The 24,117-nt window shown below is 51.1% G+C and overlaps 1 protein-coding gene across 7 annotated transcripts in view; it reads right to left on the reverse strand.

Moving 5' to 3' along the window:
* The window catches only part of RGS12 (regulator of G protein signaling 12), a 105,286-nt gene that overhangs the window by 19,063 nt on the left and 62,106 nt on the right, over positions 1-24,117 (reverse strand). For all 7 annotated transcript variants that reach the window (XR_009351746.1, XM_059166356.1, XM_059166349.1 and 4 more), the window contains 3 exons: positions 1,911-2,080; positions 1,289-1,381; positions 194-337 (listed from right to left, as the gene is read on the reverse strand). Coding sequence is in view for 6 of the 7 variants with exons in the window: in XM_059166356.1 (XP_059022339.1) it covers positions 194-337; positions 1,289-1,381; positions 1,911-2,080 (407 nt within the window). In the remaining variant the exon portion in view is untranslated. The remainder of the gene's footprint in view (positions 1-193; positions 338-1,288; positions 1,382-1,910; positions 2,081-24,117) is intronic.

A 24,117-nucleotide genomic window follows, 5' to 3' on the forward strand; every position in this document is an offset into this window, starting at 1 on the left:
CTCCCCAACTGCAGCCCGCTCCTCAAGAGCCTGGTGGGGGACCCGGGGCTTCTGGGGCTTCTTCCAGCCACAACACGCCCACTGGCACCTCTCTGCCCCATCTGGTAGCTGGCTCACGAGTGCGATCTCCCTTCCCCCCCGCCCCGGAGAGAGCCCTGGGATGAGTCCCCGTAGGAAACTGAGGCCCAGTCACCTGGAGCTGCTGCTCCTTAAACATGTCAGGGTGAGGCGCGCTGAGGATGTCGTCCGCCAGCTGGGCCTGGCTGTCAATGTTGACGGGGGTAGTGGCTTTGCTGCACAGAAACTTGCTGAAGATCTCGCGGGCCCTGTAGGAGAGCTGAAGGACATGCATGTGAGTGGGATGCGCGGGCCCAGCCCCTCCCCACCACATGCATGTGTGCTGCTGCCGTCCCTCCATGTTCCAAATGCCAGATGTGGGTCCACGCACTGGAGATGCGTTTTCTTTTCTTTTTTTTTTTTTTAATATTTTATTTATTTATTTGAGAGAGAGACAGTGAGAGAGTATGAGTGAGGAGAAGGTCAGAGAAAGAAGCAGGCCCCCCATGGAGCTGGGAGCCCGATGCGGGACTCGATCCCGGGACTCCAGGATCATGACCTGAGCCGAAGGCAGTCGCCCAACCAACTGAGCCACCCAGGTGCCCGAGATGCGTTTTCTTGAGGCCCCTGAATAGTTCCTTCGTGAATAAATTAATAGATAAAAGTCCAAGCCGGTACAAAACTTTTCACCAAATAGGCTCCTCCCTGAATTCTTTCAGGGGCTCTGTAACTATTCAGAGACTCAGGTGCTGCGGCCTGGGGGGTGTCCGGGGGCACCATCCATGTGCAGGGCCTCATGCCTGCGGCCTCAGCAGAGGGGGAGCTCAGTGTGCGCAGCACCAGGCTTGGCAAGTGGGTAAGAAGCCCCAACAGTGGCAGGTGGAGGACCACGGACAGCCTCGCGTGGGCTGCAGCATGCACCGGGACCTGTGCCCACGGGGGCTCAGCAACCGGTGCAGGGGGCGCAGGCAGCGAGGCCATACAAATGGACATGGTGAGGGGCTCTTCTGCCTGGGAATTTAAGCTCCCCTTTCAACACACCGAGCAGCAGCACGCATGCTGGGAAACAATTCATGGGAAGGGTGTTTACACACACCATGTTCACGCAAGATTGAATATCATATACACAAAAAACCTTATTCTGAAAAAGCAGCATTTCGAAATCGTATGAGGACACTAGATGCTAGGCCACGGTGACACCATCTGACGCTCTGGGCATAAACACACTCACCTCTTTTTTATCGTGTGCAGGCACATGGTTAAAGTATTCACAGGCCTGCCAGAATAAAATGTTTTCTTCACTGAACTCCTTCCTCAGGAAATCCTAAGAAAGACACCATCCGTGAGCCCTCACACACGAGCAGGTAGTGGCTGCGGCATCTGCCCCCCTGCCACCCCCGAGCTGTTGCTGTGCTCCGGCTTCCTCCTTGTGCCTGCTTTTCACAGACATCAGGGCTCTGTGATGAGAGAAGGAGCACCTCTCCCCAAATTACCTGAAGCCACGTGCCCCGGACTGAAACACTGCACACTTTAAGGACCGCAGGCACGCTCCCAGTGGCTTCCTCAAGGGCAGAGAGCCCCTTCCCCCTTGATGGCCTAGCCACATGCGGCCTCCAAGCATTTCTAAGAAGCTCCCATGCCCCTTGCTGTGGGGAGCTCCCTGGCACACAGCCAAGGCCAGGCTGGGCACAGGGCGCCCCCTTCAGCCCCTTGGCCTCGAGTGTGCAGAGCAGGTGGACAAGGGCGACCTCCCTGCAGTAGGCGTCATGGGGTCTGAGTCCCAGATCCTGCTGGAGGAGCCCAGGCCAAGGGTCCTCATGGACCCCTGGGCCCCACCACACCCCTCTACTCACAGAGAAGTAGCGAACTCCGAGAGGGTCCTGCAGAAGGCGCTCGAAGGACACGGCCCAGCTGGCGGCCCTCCTCTCACGCAGGCGCCGGCAGCTCTGCACGCTGGGGAGGCTGGCATTGCTGCTCAGGCTGTGGTTGCTCACGCAGTCCTTCAGGTCGGTGCCAGTCAGTTCTGTGGGACCAGCACACACCTCACCTGCACGCGTGTCCACCACGCCTGCCCAGCAGAGCCCAGCCAGCCTTCGGGGGAGGCTCTCCCCGACCTGCCTTCTCTAAAGCCCGTGCTCAGCCGACACCATGCGCTGAGTGCCTACAACATGCCCGGTGCCGTTCTAGGGACATGGAACGGGGTGCGGATCCAGGAGAGGGGCAACCACAGCCACACGCCACAGGTCCACGACTGAGGGCATGCTGCACACACAACAGCACTCCCGGGTGATCCCCGTGGGGTGAGCAGAGGCAAAGGGGCCCAGATGGGGTGTCCAGGACCCAGGACGCCGCTCGGTGTCAGGAGGGAACATCTGCTGTAGGAAAGCACACGCTCACACATGCGCCCTATTCAGCACAGGCACGGTCCTGATGTGCAAGCGTGGCATAACGTCCAGACGTCTATCTAACCACATATGTTGTGACAACTCATCAAAGGCCACTCCAGAGCGGAAAACACGACATGTGCCGCAGGAGGCTGGCTCCGGGCGTCTACAGAAGAGCCCCAAAGAGTGTGCGTTCCTTTGTCTTTTAGACGAGTTCCTGAATAACCCACTCTCTTCACAAAGGGAAGAGGAGGTGCTCCGGGAGCCCTGTGTCACCGTCTCCCATCTTAAGTGAGCAGCGTATGGGGGCTCTTGGTCCCCACATGGGCAGGCCTGGTGAGCAAAACCCAAGGGAAGGGCCCAGACTGGCCAGGAGCTGGACCGGACACACATTCTGCCATGCATGCATCCTCTTCAATACAGACAGCACATCCCACCATCTTACACAGGGCTGTCCCCTCCACGGGTCCTAACACCATGGAGACCCAAGGCCAAGCCACGGCCTGCCAACCACAGAGGACACCCCTAACCCACATGGGTGTGAGGCTTGGAGGAGCAAAGCTAACTAATGAAACAGGGTTCGTTGGCTACATCCCATGCTCCTGTCCCACCACGCACAGTCAGCCATCAGGGCTGGTGGCAGGAAGGAGCCCAGGGGACTAGTTTGTTGGCCCCAGCTCTAGGCCAACCGAAAATGCATCTTCTACTTAGTGATGAGGGGCCAGCCATGGGGAAAGTGGCGACCAGCAAGGCAGCTTGAGGCCCTCCTACCCTTTAGGCTGATGCCCACCCATGGCTGCACGGAGACAGCAGTAGGCAGAGGACCAGCCTGCGGCCGCCATGCCACAACCAGGGCCCCGGAGGGCCGGGAGGAGGCCACGGCACAGCCCTGCTAGCCCCGAGAACAGAGGGCTAAAAAAGCAGAGGCAGGAATCCGGTCAAAGGGGCCCCATGTGGGAACCAGAAGCCACTTGGGCAGGAATCATTCAAAGCTCAAAAAGCATTCAGATTGGAAAAGAAAAGAAAAACAGAAAGTCAAAGAGTAACCTAGTAACTTACACTGCTATAGACAAAAATTTAAATAAGATTCAGGAGATGAAACAAGATGAGAGAAGGACACTTTTCATTCTTCTTGGCGGCCCAGCAGAACTCACAGTGCAGTACATGTTACTTTTGAGACGAAAGCCTCCTGGTAGAATCTGCCGGTGTCACTCACCAAGGACCACAGGGGAGGCCCTGGCCGAGTTTGTCATCAAGATGCCAAGCTTACCACACGGCATGGACGCCCCATGGCTCAACGCTGAGCACAGCACAGCCAGCTGCCAGGGGTCTGAGCCCAGCCCCCAGGGAACTCAACAACTTCGCCGTCACCCAGACAGACCACCTGGCATCGCTCTGTTCCACAATCCCCACGCCCAGAAGCACCCCAAGTGACAGATGCCCATTTCCTGCTCACGGGCACCCCCGTGCCCTCTGATTTGTGTCCAGTAGCCACAGCAATGAGAGGCAGGGCCCCACAGATGTTAATCCTACCCCCAGATTTCCCAACAGAGGTTTTATTAGAACCAGACGAGCGGAGTGTGAAAGTTCACGTGGAAGACTAAACGTGAAATGCTGGGAAAACAAAGCAAAACAGAGCCAGGGGGCGGGGTCAGCCCCACCTGGCGCCACACGGCAGTTGTGGACTTACGGCTGCGACAGAAGGCCACACAGTGCGGGGACAACTGGAAAACCACTGGAGAGGGGATCAAGTCGGGATCATTGGGGCATGCTGAACCAGAGGTTTCAAGGCAAGAACCTCAAATTAGAGAAACTCTGGAAGGGAAGACGCCAGTCCAGAGCCATGAGAGACAAGACGACAAGATGGATAAAGGGACAGACGGCACCAAACTCTGTGGGAGGTGCTGGTGGGGCGGGCGGGGAGTGGTGCGGGAAGGGGAGCTCGGGGTCAAAGGTACAGGCTTCCAGTTACAAGACAAACAGGTCCTGGCACGCGGGGAGCACAACTCACAGCATTGTGCTGCAGGGACGACTGGTGAAGAGAGATCTTACAAGTCCCCATCCTAAGAAGGAAAGCGTGTGACTGTGTGTGATAGACATTAACCAGACATGCACGGCAACCGTCCTCACTATATATACGAACACCAAGGCATCGCGCTGTACACCTTCAGCCCACGTAACGTCACCTGTTGTCTGGACCTTGATGAAAAATGAAAATGAAATAAAAGTTTAAAGACACTATAAGCTGGGTCAAAAGACAAAGTCTGGGGGAACCCACACGATCTACTCCACAGAGGAAGGACTGATTTTCTTTACACTTAAGCGCACTTGCACGTCACCAATGAAAGAGATGCAGAAACCAAAGATAACTGGAAAGGACGGCATGGCTGTCATTGCATGGGGGCTTGAGATGGCTCCGAGCCGTGTGTCGCTATGTTCAGTCTCACCTCCATGAGCTAAAGGTGATGTAGACGTGCTATTTTGTACCTTCCTAGCAGGATAACTTTGCAATTAGCAGGTACTTTCCTGCTATATTTTATGTTGATAAATGAGGTGATCCTCACAAAATAACTTTCAAAACACATTGTTCCTCTGGCCTTTCTTTCCTGGAGCCAACGAAGGCTGAACTAAGAACTGAGGGGTGGACAAAAGGTAACTGGGCTCAGAGGACCTCGAAGAGCCTTCAGTGAGTAGCCAGATGTGTAAAGGCCCTGGGACAAAAGAGGCATGGCTCAGAGCCAGTGTGTCTGGGCATAGGGGCAAATGACACACAGACTGCACCCTGGGGGGCAGTGAAGAACAAAGGAAGGTCAAGAAGACACTCCTTCACAGGTCCATTGGCCTGGCTGAGGGACAAGGTGGCCTGCAGGAGGGGGCAGGGAGATGGGGGCTGTGAGGGCAGGGGAGTACGCCAGAAGACCGGCCACAGACTGCAGACAGAGCAGCTGAACCCCATCATGCGTGGAGGTGCTTTCTGATTTCCTGTGTCTGGATTCCAGCAAAGTGGCCAGCAGATCTGGAACACCTGCCCTCCTCGCTCCCAGGCCACGCAGGGCAGCAGCGAGGAGGGGAGCCTGGCACCCCGCCCTGGGCCGGGCAGGTGCTGTGGGCCGCGGCCTGAGCCTGGACAAGGGAAGACATGGCTGAACAAGGGAAGTGAAAAGTGACCCATCTGTTGATGGAACTCATTTTTATGAAACCTGCAAATACCAATTTTTTTTTTTTTTTAAAGACTCACAGCTCAACAGCTGATACTTCAAAAGCCTAGTGGAGAAAGGAGCTTTAAAATTAAGTTAGGACACTCCTGGTGCCTAACCCCGCATGGATGCCCTACCATGACCCTGGTGCTCCCTCAGGGTGGCGGGCACGGACTGTTGGGCAGGAGGCAGGCTGAGGTGCACACACACACAGGCGCATGTAGGCATGTAGGGAAGAATCTCCCTGCCCCCATGGTTTGCATACCCTCTCCTTCTGCAGGCCTGGGAGCCAGGCGGGCCAGGGGCTGGCTCTCATGGCCCAATCCCCCCACCCCCACCACTGGAGTCGGGGAGGGTCATCTTGCCACCAGGCGCCCTGCATCCCGCGGGAGGAAAAGCTGAGGCTCCTTCCCACGGTCTCCTTTTGTTTCTTTCTGTTTTGTTTCTCATTGAAACCACGAGAACGCCCGCCGGGCCTCAACTCCAGCGCTAGTGGAGTTTGGAGAGGGAGCAGGGGACGCAAGGACCCCGAAAGAGCCGCTCCCTGAGCCCCGTGAGGCAGGCCACACACTCCACCATCTCCCTCACAAAGGCCAGACCTTGAGGAACACGCAGTCTTTGAAGTAGGGAAACCAGAGACCACTGCTGGCTGCGTAAGCTTGTCCATCACCAGAGGGTCTCCTAGCAACTTTGACTGAAGGCATGTGGTGGGTGCCAGCGCCCTGGGAGGGGGGAGGAAGTGGGTGCTGCTCGAGCGGGCTTCAAATCCCAGCGCCCTGCACATGTCCTCACCACAGGGGGCCCGGCACCCTTCTCTCGAGACGCACCGCCAAAGCCTGAATTTCCTAACTCCACCTTCAGACTCACTCTGCACTTGTTCCCCAGCACGGACAAGAGTGCCCCTTTGAGAAAAGGGTGATCCTAATGACCAGGGCCAGGCAGGACAAGGAAATGAGAAGGGCTCACAAGTCCACGCCACTGCCCGAGCCTCTTTCTTGCTCCAAGCGAGGAGAAAATAGCAGATCTGCCATGTTAGAGCCTCAGACTAGAGAACATTCCCTGTGGCTTGGTTTCTTTTTTGTTTGAGTCAAAGAAATGCTTTCCTGGTGAGAAAGTTTTTAAAATCCACTTGAGATGTGCTGAAAACTGGGAAAGCCACCCTCCTTACACTGGCCCGATAACCGTGCACATTACAGGTTATACATGTATCGACAATGCCTTGGGATTATGATTTTATAGCTAATTCTACACCACACAGCTTGAGCCCATTATCTCACCAGAACACCCCGTCCAAACCCTGAGCTCACATCCCTGAAGTATGCAAATCACAACTCAAGGTCAGGGTCCTGGGCCACTTGCCCCCGGCCACCTGAGCCTTCCAACAAACATACCTGTAGCTGCTCAGGTCAGCCAGCCCCCGACAAGCATGACAAGGCGCGCAGACCACAAGGGACTTTACCTGGGTAGAGCTGATAAGAGCCACTGTGATGCCACTTAACCAAATACTTCCAACCATTCACCGCAAACCACCCCTCCGAGTCCATACCAGGGTCAGCCGGCACAGCCCCCAGGGCCCTGGGCAAAGGCTCGGGCCACACACAGAGACATTGTTCCCAGCTCACGATCCCCAAGGAGGCCGGTTAGCACACTCCCCAGCGACCGGGTTTGCTGGGCAGGGCCGACAAAGGCAATGCTCCCCCTTCGGTGTGCGCAGAGGAAACCAATAGTGTAGCCAACACAAAGCATCCCAGAAGCCACATGCATAATTCACGGCCAGACCTTTAGCCCGCGGCTGCTCATGGAACCTGAATTATTTAGTTGGGCAGAGCAGAGCTCTGCTGCAGAAGCGGGCGCACCAGCTGGAGGCACCCGTGCCCACAGGGGAGGCTTCACGCAGGCTGCCGGCCCGCCACAGTGTGCTTTCCATGAAACGCGCTGGGAGCAGAAAAGAATAAATACTCACAGCTTTTTGTGATAACTGTGAGGCTTTGAACTTGGATTTCCTGCTGTATCTGAGAAGTTTTCTAAGCCCCATTAAAGGCCTATCTTTTCAAAATGAGAACAGAGAGTTCACCCCAAACCACAGGGTGCTAAGGAATAAGTATGGAGTCGGGTCAGAAAGCAGCGCATCTTCAGCAGAAGCAGGGATGCTTTATTCACAAAACTGCAGGGGCAGGATCGGCTTCAGCTGAGGTCCGGTCCGCGGGCTCCGCTCGGATGTGGGCGCACGGCCGCATGAGCGGTTCTCCTGAGCAGGTGTTCAGCGGCTCCTGACAGTTCGGGGAGGACAGAGAGATAAAGCGGGGTCCCTGCTGGTCCTGCCTCTCCATCAACGTCCTTTCTGGCCTCACATTTCTGAAGCACAGGAAGACGCCCCACCGCCACTTGCCAGGGAGGCAGCAGAGCATAGGAGAGGGCTCTGCTCCGTCCCGGCTCCAGGGTTTCCGTGCCACGGGCCCCCATGTACACGAGGCCAGAGCAGGTGAAGGGCCAGCGTCTCGGGAGCCAGAGCTGGTGTGGCGGGCTCCAAGAGCAAGAGCCCTGGGTGCAGCTGGGCCAGACAGGGATGCACGGGGTTGGAGGGAGGTGGGGGCTGAACCAGCAGGTTGTGCAAACACCTGCCCCTTTCATATACTTTCAAACTTGCAGTAAGGTGACAAGAATAGTAAAAGGAACTCCCGCACACCCTCTACCCAGATTCGCCAGACCTCTACCTACACTGCCCTATTTGCTAGATCATCCCGTCTCTCCCCCTCCCTCCCATCCACTTATCCACACACATACACGTGTGCACGCATGCACACACACATCCCAAGCTGCTGGAGCTTTATTTGGAGATGGCGCCCTTCTTTACCCCTAAATACTTCAGTGTGCATTTCCAAAGAACAAGGACACTCTCCTCCACCAACACAGCACAGTGACCAAACCTGGGGAAAGCAGCAGTCTGTATTCCAAAGTCATCTACAAGGTCCTTTCCAGCTCTTTCCCCAGCTCAGCCCAGGACTAAATTCAGGACCCCAGAGCTGTCCTGTCTCTCTAAAAACTCCCAACCTTTGTTTCCAGACTTCTATCCTGGCTGTTATTTTCTAGACTGCCCCTCGGTGGGAGCTGTCTGAGGCTTCCTCACGATTTGGCGGGAATCCTCAGGAAGTCATGTGTGACTTTCTCGGCACCTGTCCTTAGAAGCACAGAATGCCAGTTCACTGCAACCCCGGTGATTTCTTGGTGGGGCACCTGTTCTCCCCACCACAGGACTGTCTCCTGGGGAGCAGAGGGTGGTGATGGGAGCATCTGGTCCCCCACCTGGCCCGCGGCCACCACCCTCCTCCACTTTTGGTCCATAGTCCACTGTAAGGCAGAGCTTTCCTTTCTTCCCCATTTTTACAAAGTCCTTTATTTAGAAGAGCAGGCCCTCAGTGGACTTTTATTTTATTCCATAGCTTACAATCCATACATATCTGCGGTGTTTTCTCCTCCTCTTTTCTGTCTGCTCCGCCTCCCTCGGCACTGGCCCCTGTGTCCTTCTGGGAAGCCTGCACGCACACTGAGTGTCTCCCGATTTTCAAGTGTGCTTTCCTTGTTCCAGACCCACAAGTGAGGCTGGGCGTCAGGGGCAAATGGTTCCTTTCACTGAAGAGTGGTTCGGGCACCAAGCTCTGCACATGAGGGGTGCTTACTGCCATGGTACTTCCAGAACTTTCCAGTGGACAGAGCTAGGAATGAGATGCACGCGTGCACAGAGCCACACAGGCATTTCCACGTGTGTCCACACATCTACTAGAACCATGAGTTCACACTGACACCTCCAACTCCGACCCAAGCCCAAGCACATTCTGCTTTCCTGGGACTCCCTCCCCAGCTGTGAAAGCTGGGCTCCCACTGTCCTGGGTCATAGTCACTCATTTACTCAAGCCCAGAATACACCTGGACCCTCTACAAGATCATGTCAGAAGGGTTAACTCATACCACCAAGAAAACCAAACTTACTACCTGCGGTCAATCTTTCTGTCTAGTTCTTTTTCTCAGATAAAAGAAACACAGAGTCAAATGCACGGTCTTTGGTGAACAACTGGCTGAGTTTCAAAATCACCTTTCATCCACCTTTTCAAGCCTGAACTAACTCACCGAGCGAACCTGTCCTCTCTTTAAGCCAAGAAGGTCTTGAGGATGCCTGCCACTGGGTTACTATGATGGTGAAATTCAGCTGGAGGAAGAGCCCAGGTGGAGACTCAGGCCCCAGGATGGTGGTGCCGTCTGTGGGCAGTGAGTGGGCTCAGAGACCTCTGTGCCTCAATTTTCCTATTAGGGCAGAAACTGACATTTGCAGGGTCTGGGGCTAGAACATGAATAAAGGAATTCAAACTATGTAACTAAACACTGAAAAAGCATGGGAGGAGTGGCCATCCTGCTAAATAAAGAAGCTACATTCTATTAGCCTACCTTCAGCCTGGAAGAGCAGATCTGATTTTAGAATCTGGAACTCATCCGTCCAAGCTCTGCACCAAAATGTGGCAGAATGGGGGGGGGGGGCTGCATCCCACCGCCTTCTCTTCCCACCCCAGCTTTGCCCCCATCAGCCATGTATCCAAGACTGTCTGTCCCCTTATCCCCAAAGCAGTCACCCTCTGGACTGAAGAGTATTCACTTCATTCCCTAGTTACCAACAAATTTAAAGCAGCAAGGCCATCCCCTACTCCCTGAGAAATCATATATGGAATGCTTCTGAGCAGGCCGGTGTGGCTGGGGGTGGAAGAGGGCACAGATGGGACCAAGTGGGCCAGTAGGGATGTACGGAGCCCCACTGATAATCAGAGCACAATTCTGGAGCCCTACAAGCCCTTCCTCAAGACATGTCTGGAAACTCTTGCTCTCATACAATCACCCAACTTGTGCATGAAGTTGCCAGGGTCAGAGAACTTCCTGGCACCTGCGTGACTGTGACCAGGGACGGCACCGTGCCCCTGGGCACCTGTTCCATAGTGAGGCCCCTGGTGCCCCCACGGCCAGAAGACACAGCTCTGCAGGGAAGGTAAAGACACGCTGCAATTCACAGGGAGGCCCGGGGGCACGAACACACATGGGCCCAAACAGGGGAACTTGACATTCCGAGCCTTTCCGCAGTTGGAACTCCAAGTCTCATTTCTCACTGTTCTGGAAGCGAGCAGCGAGACCCACTCTCCACGTCTGAAATGACACAAGTCCTGGAGAGTGAAATGCCAAGCAGATGGGCGAAAATGCTGCGGGAGCTCCCAAGGCCACGTGAGTGGGCAGAACAGTAACCGAAAAGGGTCAGTGTGGGAAGTGTGAGGCGACAAGCGGAGACGGGTGCATCTTATCACTTGTCACACTGAATTTGCAGGATTCTGGTATCAGAGCCATCCACTAACGACCACAAGTGGCTGGCAGGCTGAAGGTGGTATCCGACCACAGGGAGCCTCCAGGACTCTGAAAAGGGGACGCGGGACATTTTTCAAAGATGAGCCGCCATCAAATTCATTTATTATGCTGGTTTGAACCTAAACAAATGTGCCTGATTCACTTACTAGTTAATTCTCTGTGAAATTAATTAATTTCATTCCACTGGAAAAAAACACGTATCCTCTATGAAGGCAGCGCTCTTTTATCCTGGTGCCAAAGGCCACACAGGGAGCATGGCTCTCCCAGCTGCAGCCGCTGCCCGATGCACAAGCCCAAGGACCCCAAATTCGAGCTCCATGAGGAAGACACAAAATGCCGCTAAACCCTCCCCACAGCCAAGACAGGGCCAGCCACACAGAAGGCCAAAGGCACAGCGACGGGCCCTTGGCCTCCACCGCCACGGAGCAGGGGGAGACAGGGCAGGGGCACTTTCCCCAACAGGCCTAGGGGCCAAAGCACTGGCCCCCAAGGAAGGAAAAGGATTGCACACATGCAACCCTAAAGGATGCTTGCAGCAGGAACGTCCTCCCCCAGAGATGGCACTGGGACCACTCCTGCGAGTGCAAGAAAGCTCATCATGGGAGAAAGGAAGAGACCGGGTTTACAGGTAAACCCAGTGCAGCCATAAGCCAGGGCTTTCTGGGGGCAGTGATGGAGTCACAGAGTTTCAGTGAAGATGGTACGACAGAAAACTAAACACAAGGAGTATCTGTGTCTCTTCTACAGATTCCAAAGAAAACAATCATATTTAAAAAGTTCCTTGTCCAAAACCGGGTTCCAAAAATCTGGTCCCCATGCTGAGTCCATGTTCCCCTGGGGGCCTTCAGCCACCCCACCCCCACCCCGACCCGCTCCTCCTCCAGCGGCAGGAGGCGGTAAGGCTCCTGGCACCTCGGCCAGCAGACTGTCCCTCCAGCGGTGTTACTAGAGCCTGGGTTGACTACCTCGCAGGTTGGCCGTGGGGAATTGCCAGACTGACTCTTCTACGGGATGAGCAGATGAGCAGGGATCGGCTATTTGGGGAGCCCATTCTCTACTGTTTCTTCCTCAGACTGGGTGGGGACATTTAAGATGGATGGGAGGTCAATGGGCCATCTTGGGCTCTCATTGATTTGATAGTATCTGTTGAAGGTCTGCTCTGCAGCGAGCCCTGTCCTGTGGATTCCGGAGTCCCACTGCCTGGCTGAATGAGAGCCCCAGTCTTCTCGGCTGGGAACTCCCCCTCCTTACAGGGGACAAGCTAAAAGGCAAATAACTTCCTGTTATACGTAACTTGCGGTTTTAACTCACAATTCATGAAATATTTTCTCCTTCAAAAATATCTAAACCTAAATCTAAGATCTCTATTTATCATTACCTAAAATCCTGCCCTATCTTCCCTCTCCAGAGAAAACCCATCTTATTAATTTGGTGTTGATCTTTCCAGATATTTCTTAATGCCTTTACCAACATAAATATGTTCCCACAGAAACAATGGGTATTGTTTAGGCATAATGAGAAAACTAATTTTTATCTTTCCGAATTCCATTAGTTCTGAAAATCCTGGTCATGTGACTGACATGCTTTGGGATTTTTATTTCGATACTAATATCATTCAAGAATAATGATAATTTGGTTTCCTCCTCTCCAAGCTTTTTTTTTTTTTTTTTTAAAGATTTTATTTATTTATTTGACAGAGATCACAAGTAGGCAGAGAGGCAGGCATGGGGGGGGGGGAAGGAGGCTCCCTGCTGAGCAGAGCCCGATGCGGGGCTCGATCCGAGGACCCTGAGATCATGACCTGCTCCAAAGGCAGAGGTTTTAACCCATTGAGCCACCCAGGCGCTGCCTCTCCAAGCTTTTTAAACTTATTTCTTTTTCTTGCCTTACACTGCTGGCCAGAATTCCCAATACACTGTTACATAGTTGCTGAGACAGGGAATATCCTTGCCTTATTCCTAGCTCTAACGAGAACGCTTCTAATGTTTAACCATCAAGTATAACTTTTAAAAAAATCAGAGCGGGCAATTCTATCAGATACTCATTTAGCCTCTATTGTGATAATTGTATGGTTTTACCCTTTTACTCCAGTAACATACCACAGTCTGTTCCTATGGCCCATAAAGACAGGGACCCGGTTTTGTTTGCAAATGTATCCCCAGTGCCTAAAACAGTTTTTAGAAGAAAGCAGGAGAAAGGAGGAGCTCAAAATATAATTGCTAAATGAATAAATGGTTTGTTAGTTTCTGCTTTATTACTTCCTTTATCTTAATTTGCACTTATTTTTCTGTTCTGTTTTCCTACCTTCTTATGTTGAAAGTTTAGCTCCTGCATTTTCTAACCTCTCGTTTTTATAATATATACATTTAATGCTATGAAATTTTCTCTGAAAACCACTTTGGTTACATTCCATGGTGTTAACATGCAGCACTAAGATTGGGAAGCAGTTCTAAATTGTATTGTAATTTCCAGTTTAATTTTCTCCTTGACCCACAGATTATTTAGAAGTATAGCTCCGAAATTTCCAGTGGATTATTTTTTGTTGTCTTTTTTGTGATTGGCATCTATTTAATTACACGGCTGTCAGCAGGTGTGCTCTGTGCGCTCCAAAAATTCTTATTTTTTTATTTTTTTTAACTTTTTTTTTTAAAGATTTTTATTTATTTATTTGACAGACAGAGATCACAAGTAGGCAGAGAGCAGGCAGAGAGAGAGAGGAGGAAGCAGGCTCTCCCCAGAGCAGAGAGCCTGATGTGGGGCTTGATCCCAGGACTCTGAGATCATGACCTGAGCTGAAGGCAGAGGCTTTAACCCACTGAGCCACCCAGGTGCCCCAAGATTTTTAAAATCTATAACAATCCATCTGTGGTATAGGATATACTCAACTTGGGTGGGAAAAAGGAGAGTCTCTTTTGGGTATAAAGTTCTATATATACTTGTTAGAGTTTATTTTTCCATTTATTTACCGGCTTGATCTCTTACTTCCGAGAAAGGTCCACCACAATCTCTCCCTAGGAGAACACGTCCATGCATATGGTGGTCCCGTCTAAATTTCCTTTATAAATAAGATGCTCTATTTTTGGTACACAGAACTTCTCTCCTTACTTTTTTTTTTTTCACTTTGAGTTATTTTGTCTGAGATCCATATTCTCATACCAGTTTTTCTTTCTTAGTATCTGTCTGTCATGTCTTCTTTCATTTACATATTTCAATCTGCCAGCGTCATTTGTTTTAAAATTGGACTTGCAACAGTCTTGGTGGGGATTTTGATTTTGTACCATTTGAGGCTTTTTTCTCCCCATCCATCCAGAAACCACCTTCAGGAACTGTCCTAGGCTCCTTCTCTACCCAGTTTCCCTGGGCGGCTGTAGCTGCTTCTGGCCTTCAGTTATACTGAAATGCAATCAGAGCAACAACAGTGACACTAAGAGCAGCAGCCGGGTCGCCACAGCCAGTGATTACGGGCCAGGAACAGCTTACTCACTGTGTGCACTCACCCCCTTAATTCTCCTGAGAACTCTTTGAGCTCAATCCTGGGCCCCCACTGTGCAGATGGGAGCACTGAGCCACACCGCTGGGGGCAGAGATGGAATGTGACCTCACTGTGCGCCCCGTTGCCTCTCAAACTCCAGCCCCCCACTCATCCCGAAGGTTTGCGATGTGCCTTTTCTGCTCCATCTCTAACTCTACAAGTTTATCCAGGCATTCAACTCCACTGATGCACGGGTGACTCCTGGACTTTCTGCATTCTGTATCTGTTTATCCAAATGTCTACACAACATCTCCCCTTGGACATTGAGTGAGCATCTCAAAAATCCCAGGTCCACAACAGAACATTTGCTACTGTCCCGTTGTCCATTTCTTCCCATCCTATTCCTTCCTCCCCTGCAAATGCCATGATCGTCCCCCCCTAGGCGCCAAAGCAAAAATGCAGAAGTCGGCTGGGGACACTGTCTCCTCGCTCCACAATTCCCCTACAGACACGGGCATTTTCTCTCAGCTTCCCCGCTGCCCCTAGCTGCTCCTTCTTGGCTTCACCTGACTCCCCCGTCTCCCCATACCCATACTAGGGCTAAACTCAATTCATGTTCCAGGTTCAGCTTTGCCGGGCCATGCTGCCCTCTGGCTGGGTCAAGCCCCAAACCTCTACCACCCAAAATGGTATTACATCTGGCCACAGTCCACCAATAACCCACAGGCAAGTGTGGCCTTTCCAGTGGCTTCTCTCTGATGTGATGGCTCACCTTATATCCAAATCCTCAAAAAGCCTCAGACATTGCAGGCTTCTCCCTCACCTTCTTTTGGACAATGGAATCTATCCAAGGGTGACGCATTAGCCTGAAATCATCTCAGTTAATCCTGGTTTTAGATATTTATGGAGATCAGTCAGCTCAAAAGAAATAGTTCGTTACAAGACAAATAACCCAAGCCAGATTTGGTTTTTATTCCTGGGAATGACCTCAAGATTTTTATAGAGCAAGGCAGTAAGCAGCTACATATCAGAGATCACAAATGCATGGTTACAAAACAAATTTTTAAACCCAGCAGTCTTAATGTCAATGGCTGTTTGTGGCTTTAAACTAACATTTGCAAAGGAAGCATCACTCCGAAGTGCTATGTCTCGCCCAGCTGAAACAGAAGCAAAGATGACTGGAGCGTGGCCAGGGATGCACACGCTGGCTCTGAGATGCATGGGCAAATGCCTGGGGCCGGGAAGAGCAGGAGCGATCCTGAAGGCACACAAGGCTGAGAACACACCGCAGATCTCACAATGCACCAAGAGTAAGAGTAATTATGGCACAACGTGTCGACCCATGACAGACAAAGAGGCCAATGGAACAAAAGACAGAGGCCAGAAACAGACCCACAAAGATATGATTACCCGATAAAGAGGGAGAGGATCGGCAATGCAACACCTGGGGCCAGGCCAGCTGGACCAAAGACGGGACAGACAAGTCTCATCCCCTGACTCACACTGTGCCCAAGAAACCGCTTCCAGGGGATCTGAGATTTCAGTGGGAAACATTAAAACAATGGTTTTACCTTCATGGTCACGGCACAGGCAAGGCCCGCTCCAAAAGGACATAAAAAGCGTCGCCAGAACAGAAAAATGACAAACTGGATGACTGTAAGATGAAACGCTTTGGTCAGTGGAAGATACCACCAGCAGAATGAACAGGTAAGCCACAAAGGGGCTTCCTGCACACATAAAGTCAAGACAAAACTTCTTTAAATTTTCTACAAGTCAATAAGGGAAGACTGGAGATCTGATAGAAAAATGAGCAAAACTCTTGCACAGGCACTTCCCAAAGAGGATATCCAAGCAGCCAAAACCATGGAAGGTGCTCAGCTCATGGGTCACCAGGGAACCACAAACACAAACCACGACCCGATACCCATATTCCCTCCCTGAGGCTAAGATGCAAACAGACAAAGTCAAGTGTGGCGAGGATATGACTCCACAAATGCTGGTTGGCATACACATGGTGGAACCGTTCCAGAACACTGTGTTTACTACATCGTATGTGCCTGCACTGTGCGCCAGCCTGTCACAGCAGAAGTGTTCGCGGACGGCCACCTCGAATCCCACACGGACCTGTGACAGCACACCACCAGCGATGGCCAGAGGTCAGAACTCAGGGAAATGTCAGCAGCAGTCCCATGGACTCGTGGCCGTGGCCGTGAGAATAAACGTTTACTGATACGCACAACACATATAAAACCTAGAACCCACAAGCCTCGAGTAAACAATAGCAGCTGGACGTGGAGGAGGACGTGTGGCATGAGTGCATTGTGTTCTAGGTCAAAAATAGGCAAATGGAGCGATGGTGTCAGCCATCAGGCTACTGGTCTGCTTTGGGGTCTGGGACTGGAAAGGGGGACGAGGGGCTTCCGAGGGCTGGTAACACGGTACGCTCGTACTGTGGACAGTCCTCAGGCCTCTTGCCGCTGGTGTGCAGACTTACAGTGTGTGGCTTACTCTCCAAGGAAAAGTTTTCATGGCTTGAAGAGCAGGTGTGACAAAAACACATTGGAGGGATCTGGATGGAATATCATCATGAAATGTGAGAAAAGAAGAAAGAGTAGCCTCTCCAAATTAGTATCTTATAATGTAAAATGTAACTTTGTATAATGAAACTAACTATTCTAATTAGAATAATTTGACATTCCTTTCTGTAGTTGTTATCGACCATTTCTACATTCAAATCAGCCAAAGTTGAGTTTTGAGACTTGTCTTTAGGAACAAAAACGGGGAGGTGTCCTAAGTGAGGACTGTCCCATGCATGTTCCAAGCAGCTGTGTCAGCAGGGAGAGGGGCAGATAACTGAGCAGCTGCGCTCCTGCCTTTCCCCAGCAGTGGGGATGGTGACCGGCACACAGTCTGCTGGAGCAAACAGAGGTATGCCCGGAAAGAGCCCGGGTCTGAGAATGGAGAGGCCACATGTGAGCAAAGCCCGCAAAGGGGGCCGAGGGCATACTGTGCGTTGGGCAGGGGCTCTGGTCCCTCGCCTCCTCCCAGCCACCAGTGGGACAGACACAGGGGAGCCTAGCCAAACTCAACCTGGGGCCGACCCCTTCCTTCCAGATTGCAGCCAGGTCTCCACAGTGAGTTCTGACAGATCCCTCACTGCTAAGTCAGTGAGCTGGAGCTGGAGGGATGGGAACTAACTCAAAGGGCTGCCTTTATAAAGCTGGGGAAAGAGGACATTAGATCAGAACAATCAGACTCAGCAACACTACAAACATGCATAAGAGCTTTTCACCCCCAAGAACTGGGATGAGTGAGGGGCACACAGATTTGCTTCTGGTGGTAGCAACGTGCTGACACGCCTGAGCTGAAGCTGCAGGACAACCCATGACGGGCCTTGTCCATCTGCTGCTTAGTGGGCGCACAGGTGCACAGCCGCCAGACCGAGAGGCTCAGACGCTCTGACCCTCTGACTGCCCAAGAGGCTGGTGACCTGCAAACTGGGAGCCACATGCTCGCAGGGAGGACTACATGGCTTCAAGCATGGGAAGCACCTAGGAGAGTCCCTCCTGGCCTGCCCGAGGAAAGGCATTCAGGCCCCCAGTGTTTCTCCGTATGGTGGTCCATGAGCCAGGAATCCCTCCTGAGGTCCCCTGCTCTCGTTCCTAGAGAGGACTGGGTCATGCCAGAGACATGGGCTCTCCCCCAAGGGGGAGGCAGAGCCTAGTTATGACGGCCATAGGAGACCCGTCTGGTAGAGTCAGGGCAAGGGTTCCTCATTCATTTCACTAGTTCACTCTGGTGGCCTCAACAAATTCTACCAGGATATCACAGGACTGTGAAGGTATCCCAAGCTTACTAGGTTCCAGACTTCGGCGTCACTCATTCATTGGCTGTTTCAAATGCCAACACTGACCCAGGACTGGATACATCAGGGACAGGGCTTAGGGTGGGGGATGAGAACCCACTCTTTCTGGGTTGAGGGCAGCTTTTATCCTACAGGTAATGGGAACTCACGGAAGTCCTTTGTGCAAGAAAGTGTCATGGCTTGAGTTTTGTTTAGAATTTGAGAGACCATACCCTCCCAATTATAGTGAAAAAAATTGTATCACAAGAATTCTGTGTCTGGCCATGATGGAGTAATGGGGACCAGACTTCCCATCTCACCACATATTAAAAACAGACCAACAACAGTCCTCAAAAACTGGACCATAGTCACTGTAAGGCTCTGATTCATGATGGAAAAGAAACCAGGGAGCGGAGTCCTGAGACTGCCCAGCACCCAGCCAGCAGGTACCGACAAAGGGCAGCACAGGGAAAGAGGAGCTGCGTAGGTGACAGCTCTCTCATTGTGCTGAACAGAGACCAGACTCAGGGAAGCCCAGGTGGCTGGAATCTGTGGGGCGACAAGAGCGAGTAGGAAAAGAGCTATGGGGAGCTCACAGGAGACCCTGGGGCCTGTTGCTGAGTTCTGGCTCATGTGGGCACAGGGTGAAACCCCATGAGGCTGGGCAAAGAGCGGCCAGTGAGCTGCAGGCTGACCTGCCCCCACAGTTCACACAGATTTCCAGGCAGTTCTAGTTGGACACATGTCCCTCAAAGGAGACCCCACATGTGTTAGGCTCAAGTAGTGTGGCTAAACCAGCCTATAGTAAAAGCTACCCTAGACTTGCCCTAAAAAAGCCTAAAAACAAGCCTCACAGGGATCAAGCCAACCAATAAGCAGCTTACCGGCCTATGTGCTCTTCAAAGGAAGACAACAAAATCTAGCACCGGCTGAAAATCTCTACACATGTGAAGATGCAGAAAAATGTAGCCCGTAACCGGTCAACAGGACAGACTCACAAATGACAGTAATGGCGTGTTAGTAGCCAAGGACTTGAAGACAGGCAGAGATGCCTCAAACATGATCACGGGTGTAAGGAAGGCAGAGACTCAGTGAGGAGAAAGGCAAAGGGCTGGAGGAGCCTCAGAGGCCCTGCTGAGACAAAGATACAGCCCTGGAAACGAGTAGGTCACAGGGTGTCATGAACGCATATCAGACACCGTGGAAGAAGAGATCAGTGAACTTAAAGACGGAGCTAAGGGATCTATGAGCCATGAAGCGTAGGAGAGAAAAAGAAAAACTAAAAATGAGCGTATCTCCAGGGCAGTAGGAAAAGCCTGAGTGGCCAACATTCTTGTAATTAAAGGAGAAAATACCTGACCCTCAGGAGGCATGTACCCAGCAAAACCAAATCAAGACTTACTAGAGTTAAACTGCTGAACACCAGCAATAACAAGAAAATCTCAAAAGCCTTCTAAGCGGCACTCCCGGAGGCATACACTTGATCTTCTTAGAGTTCATCTTGCTTGGGGACAGGGAAGTTTTTCCTAAGTTGCACAAAAACTACTCGAAGACAGCCCTTGGAAAAGCCCTGAGTCATCCTCGATCTCAGGGTCTACTTTTAAATCTTTCCTCAGAATTATTCTGGCCAATCAAGTTTTCAACCCAGTCTATAAGATGCTTTTCCTCGGCAACTTTATGAATAATCTGAGCATGAATCTATGAAAATTTTCTAGACCATTCTGTAAGTCTTTTGGTTAGAAAACCTCCCACATTTAAAACAATATTCTTTCAGTAGATCCTTTATGAATGTAGAACAAAGACCAAAACACGCATAAGCAACAAGTATGTAGCTGGATTTCCACAAGTGAACACACCTTTGGAGCCAGCTTCCAGGTCAGCTCCCAGATCAAGAGGCAGAACTTGAGCTGCCCAGAAGCTATAACCACTTCCCTGATGGAACACATGACTTACAGAAATTGTTTATACGCTCCACTCTTTTTACACTATAGTTTTGTAAGAGAGGCTTCCCCCTGCCAAGAAACAAAGTAATTAATTCCCTTGGAGTAGGAAGGATATATACCTGCTTCCAGATAGGGCCTCTGGAGGGAGGATGAGGAAAAGACACAGGAGGGGTACAAATGGGACCTCGACCATGATTTTAATGCTTTAGGAAAAGAGTCAAAAGCAAATACTCCCAAACGTTAACATTTGTAACTTCTAGAAGGTATGTATGTGCTCAATGGCTTTATTACTTTAAACTTCTGTTTGCTTAAAAAAAAAAAAAATTCACAATAGAAATAGTTATGAATAGGGGCCTCTGGGTGGCTCAGTCAGTTAAGCATCTGCTTCAGCTCAGGTCATGATCTCGGGGCCCTGGGATAGAGCCCCGCATCATCGGGCTCTCTGCTCAACAGGGAGAGTCTGCTTCTCCTTCTCCCTCTGCCCCTCCCCCCACTTATGCGTTCTCTCTCAAGTAAATAGTCTTTTAAAAAGAGAAAAATTACTAATAAAAGCTCTCTCCAAATATCTTATAGGACTGGCAAGGAAGAAGCACGGTGGAAGGCATCTTGGCATGAATCAAGTCTCCGTGCTTCCCCAAACTAAAATCTACAGTCTGCCTAGTGTTTACAAATACTTAGAACTCATTCCCTGAAGTACTTCAGGTGCCTGGTGCCCAGAGGATCAGGCAAAAAGGGGGGATTTGTAAATCCCTCGTCTACAGCAACCTACTTTCCTCTTTCGTTTCCTACTAAAAGTTCCATTTAGAAACAAGACAAGCCCGCACATGGCAGCATCCCAAGTAAGTGAGGGCACATGAAGTGGGCTCACAGGCTTCCTGTCCCCACGCGACAGCAGGCGGGTAGAGGGGTGGCTGGGCAGACCACAAACCCGCCTCAGACTTCACAAAAGCAACCACAGGAGGAGGCTGTCTTGTGGTGCCATAACAGGAGAAAAAAAAAGGAGGGAGAAAAAAAGCCAAAGAAAGGTTAAAAACAAAAACGTTTCTGCAGGTTCTCTGTCTGACCCACCCGAGTCCACAGCCATTGTCCTGGGAAAGGAGGGGACTCAGCAGAACCCTGACATTCTCAGTAAGGTGGGCTAATGGGGAAGCCGGGGAGAGCAGGGATAAACTTTTGTGGGTACATCCCCAGCTGGCCCCAAGGATCTCGCAGGGGCTCAGCGCTGAGGTCTCCCTAGGCTGGACAATGTACCAGAAAGTGATTGGGGTCATGGCAACTGCTGACCTATGTAGCTGGGAAGGTGAACGAATAGAGAGGTAAATGGATGGGTAGATGGATGGATGGAGAGAGGAAAGAAGGTGTATAACATGCAAAAGACAAACACAAAGTCTGGTCTGAAAGGAAACCTAGCGTAAAGAAGGTTAAAACTCTTCATATTTCTAGGAGGGAACGGGGAGAGCACACAGCTGACAAAACAAATTGAGGACAAGAGCAATACTATTATAGCACCAAAAAAGAGATAAAAAGAGACAAGATAGATCTGAAAATCTCATAACTTAGAATAAAAGACTTTTGCCACCAAGTTGTGCAGAGTACAATAAGAACAGACTGACTTCTTGAAGAAGCAGAAACATGAGGAACAAAGCACCTGTAGACTCTCAGAAAGCCGCTAGCAAGTCTAAGTGAAAAAGAAGAGACAGAGAAGCCTGTGAAAGGGTGGATGGCGAGCCTTCTCTCCTCCACTCCACATAGAACGGAAGCTCGCAGCATGGGCTCTGGGTCTGACACCAGACTGCACGTTCCATGGGTGACGTGTACTCTTGTGGCCATGAGCCCAGGACGGGTAGGAACCCAGGAGGAGAATGTGGAGGCTGCTGGCCAGGTCTCTCTTGGGTGTCTGAGCCACCAAGCAGCCTGAGGGACCCCGGCCCGGTCCTCTCCACCGAGCAGCACATGTGGAGGACCCAAATCTGCATGGGTGACCTGGGACGTCGGGTAGCATGGCTTCGACCTGCCATCCCCCTGCCTCAGCGGCTCTCCACAGAAACACCTGATGTGGTGCTCCCCTATTTCAGAGTGGCTGGATATGGGTCGACTTTTTTTTTAAGGATTATTTATTTGAGAGAGAGAGAAAGCATGAGCAGCAAGAGGGGCAGAGGGAGAGAATATCAAGCAGACTCCTCACTGACCAGGGAGCCTGATGTAAGACTAGATCCCACGACCTACGAGATTACAACCTGAGCTGAAACCAACATGCAGATGGCCAATAGGTACGTGAAAAGATCCTCAACATCCCTCATCATCAGGGAAATGCAAGTCAAAACCACAGTGAGGAATCACCTCACCATCACGATGACCCTTATCCAAGAGACAAGAAACAACAGGTGTTGGCCAGGACGTGGAGAAAAGGGACCCTTGTGCCCTGTTGGTGGAAAGGTAAGTGGGTGTAGCCACTATGGAACTAGTAGGGAGGTTCCTCAGGAAATAAAAATAGAGCTTCCCTGTGACCCAGCAACCCCACCTCTGGGTATGTGTCCGAAGGGACTGAAATCAGGACATCCAAGAGAGATCTGCACCCCTGTGTTCACAACAGTTGAGGCGTGGTGTTGGTCGACAGGTGAAGGGATGAAGAAATTATGATATATCCATTCAGGGGAGAATTATCTGTTCAGTCTTCAAGAAGGAATTCTTGTCTCCTTCGGGACACAATGCATGGATCCAGAGGACAATATGCTACATAAAATAAGCCAGACATAGACAGGTACTGTGCGTTCTCTCTCGCATGTGGGATCTAAAATATAGCGGATGCTTGAACAGCACAGGGCTTAGGGTGATCTAACTCATTCCCCACACAGTCACAAACCCGAAATCTGTGTTCTCTTTCGAAACTTCATTGCGGAAAGTCTCCTATTGACTAGGAGACTTGCTGATGACACACACAGCTGACCCACACATAGTCGGTTGTCACAGTATCATAGGTTGTATCTTACAATAAAGTAGGTCAGAGAAAAGAAAATCCTAAGGACAATGTATTTCCAGGACTGTCCTGTATTTATTGGGGAAAAAACCCCTGTGTCTAAGCGTGAAGTTCAAGGGCACCTGGAGTCTAAGTCCACAAAGGCAAAAGGCAGGAGGTGGCTAGCAGGGGTGGCGCAAGGGGGACGGAGAAGATGTGATTGAGCTTCACAGAGTTTCAGTTATAAGATGACTGGACTCTGAGGACCTCGGGTCCAAATGATGACCACACTTCACAAACCTGTCCTGTGCACTTGTGATATGCTAAGAGAGTCAATGTTAAGGTCCTCATCTACACCTCCCCACAAGTAACCATGCAAGGTGATGGGCATGTTAAATACCTTGATTGCGGTGATCATTTCACATTGTATATGTGTATCAAATCACCGTGTCGCATACCTTAAACACATACAATTTTTATTTGTCCTCTCTGCCTCAGTAAAGCTGGGGAAAATGAAAATAATTGTAAAAAGAAACCCAAAGAGCCTGCGTGCAGAATATGGGTACTAGGAGTGGGGACGGGCCAGAGTGTGCATGGCCAGGTACCAATGTGGCCAAGAACACACGGCCTTGTTTCTGGACGGCGCCTTTCCTGAGGCCCAAGGTCCGTGACATGTGTCATCTTAGTGGCTTGCTAACATGACATATCGTTGCCCTCTACTCTGACCACAGTTACTAAATGATCCCAACTTATGAACACAGCTTTTTTAGCTCCCAGTTACACAGGAACTAAAGAGCAAGGGACACTTCCCCATCTCCCCGTGATGGAGTGCTAAGGACAGAAGTAGGAGAGGCACCGCCCCAGAGT

Source organism: Mustela lutreola, chromosome 1 (genome assembly GCF_030435805.1).
Source record: "Mustela lutreola isolate mMusLut2 chromosome 1, mMusLut2.pri, whole genome shotgun sequence".
In the NCBI taxonomy this organism is placed as follows: Eukaryota; Metazoa; Chordata; class Mammalia; order Carnivora; family Mustelidae; genus Mustela; species Mustela lutreola.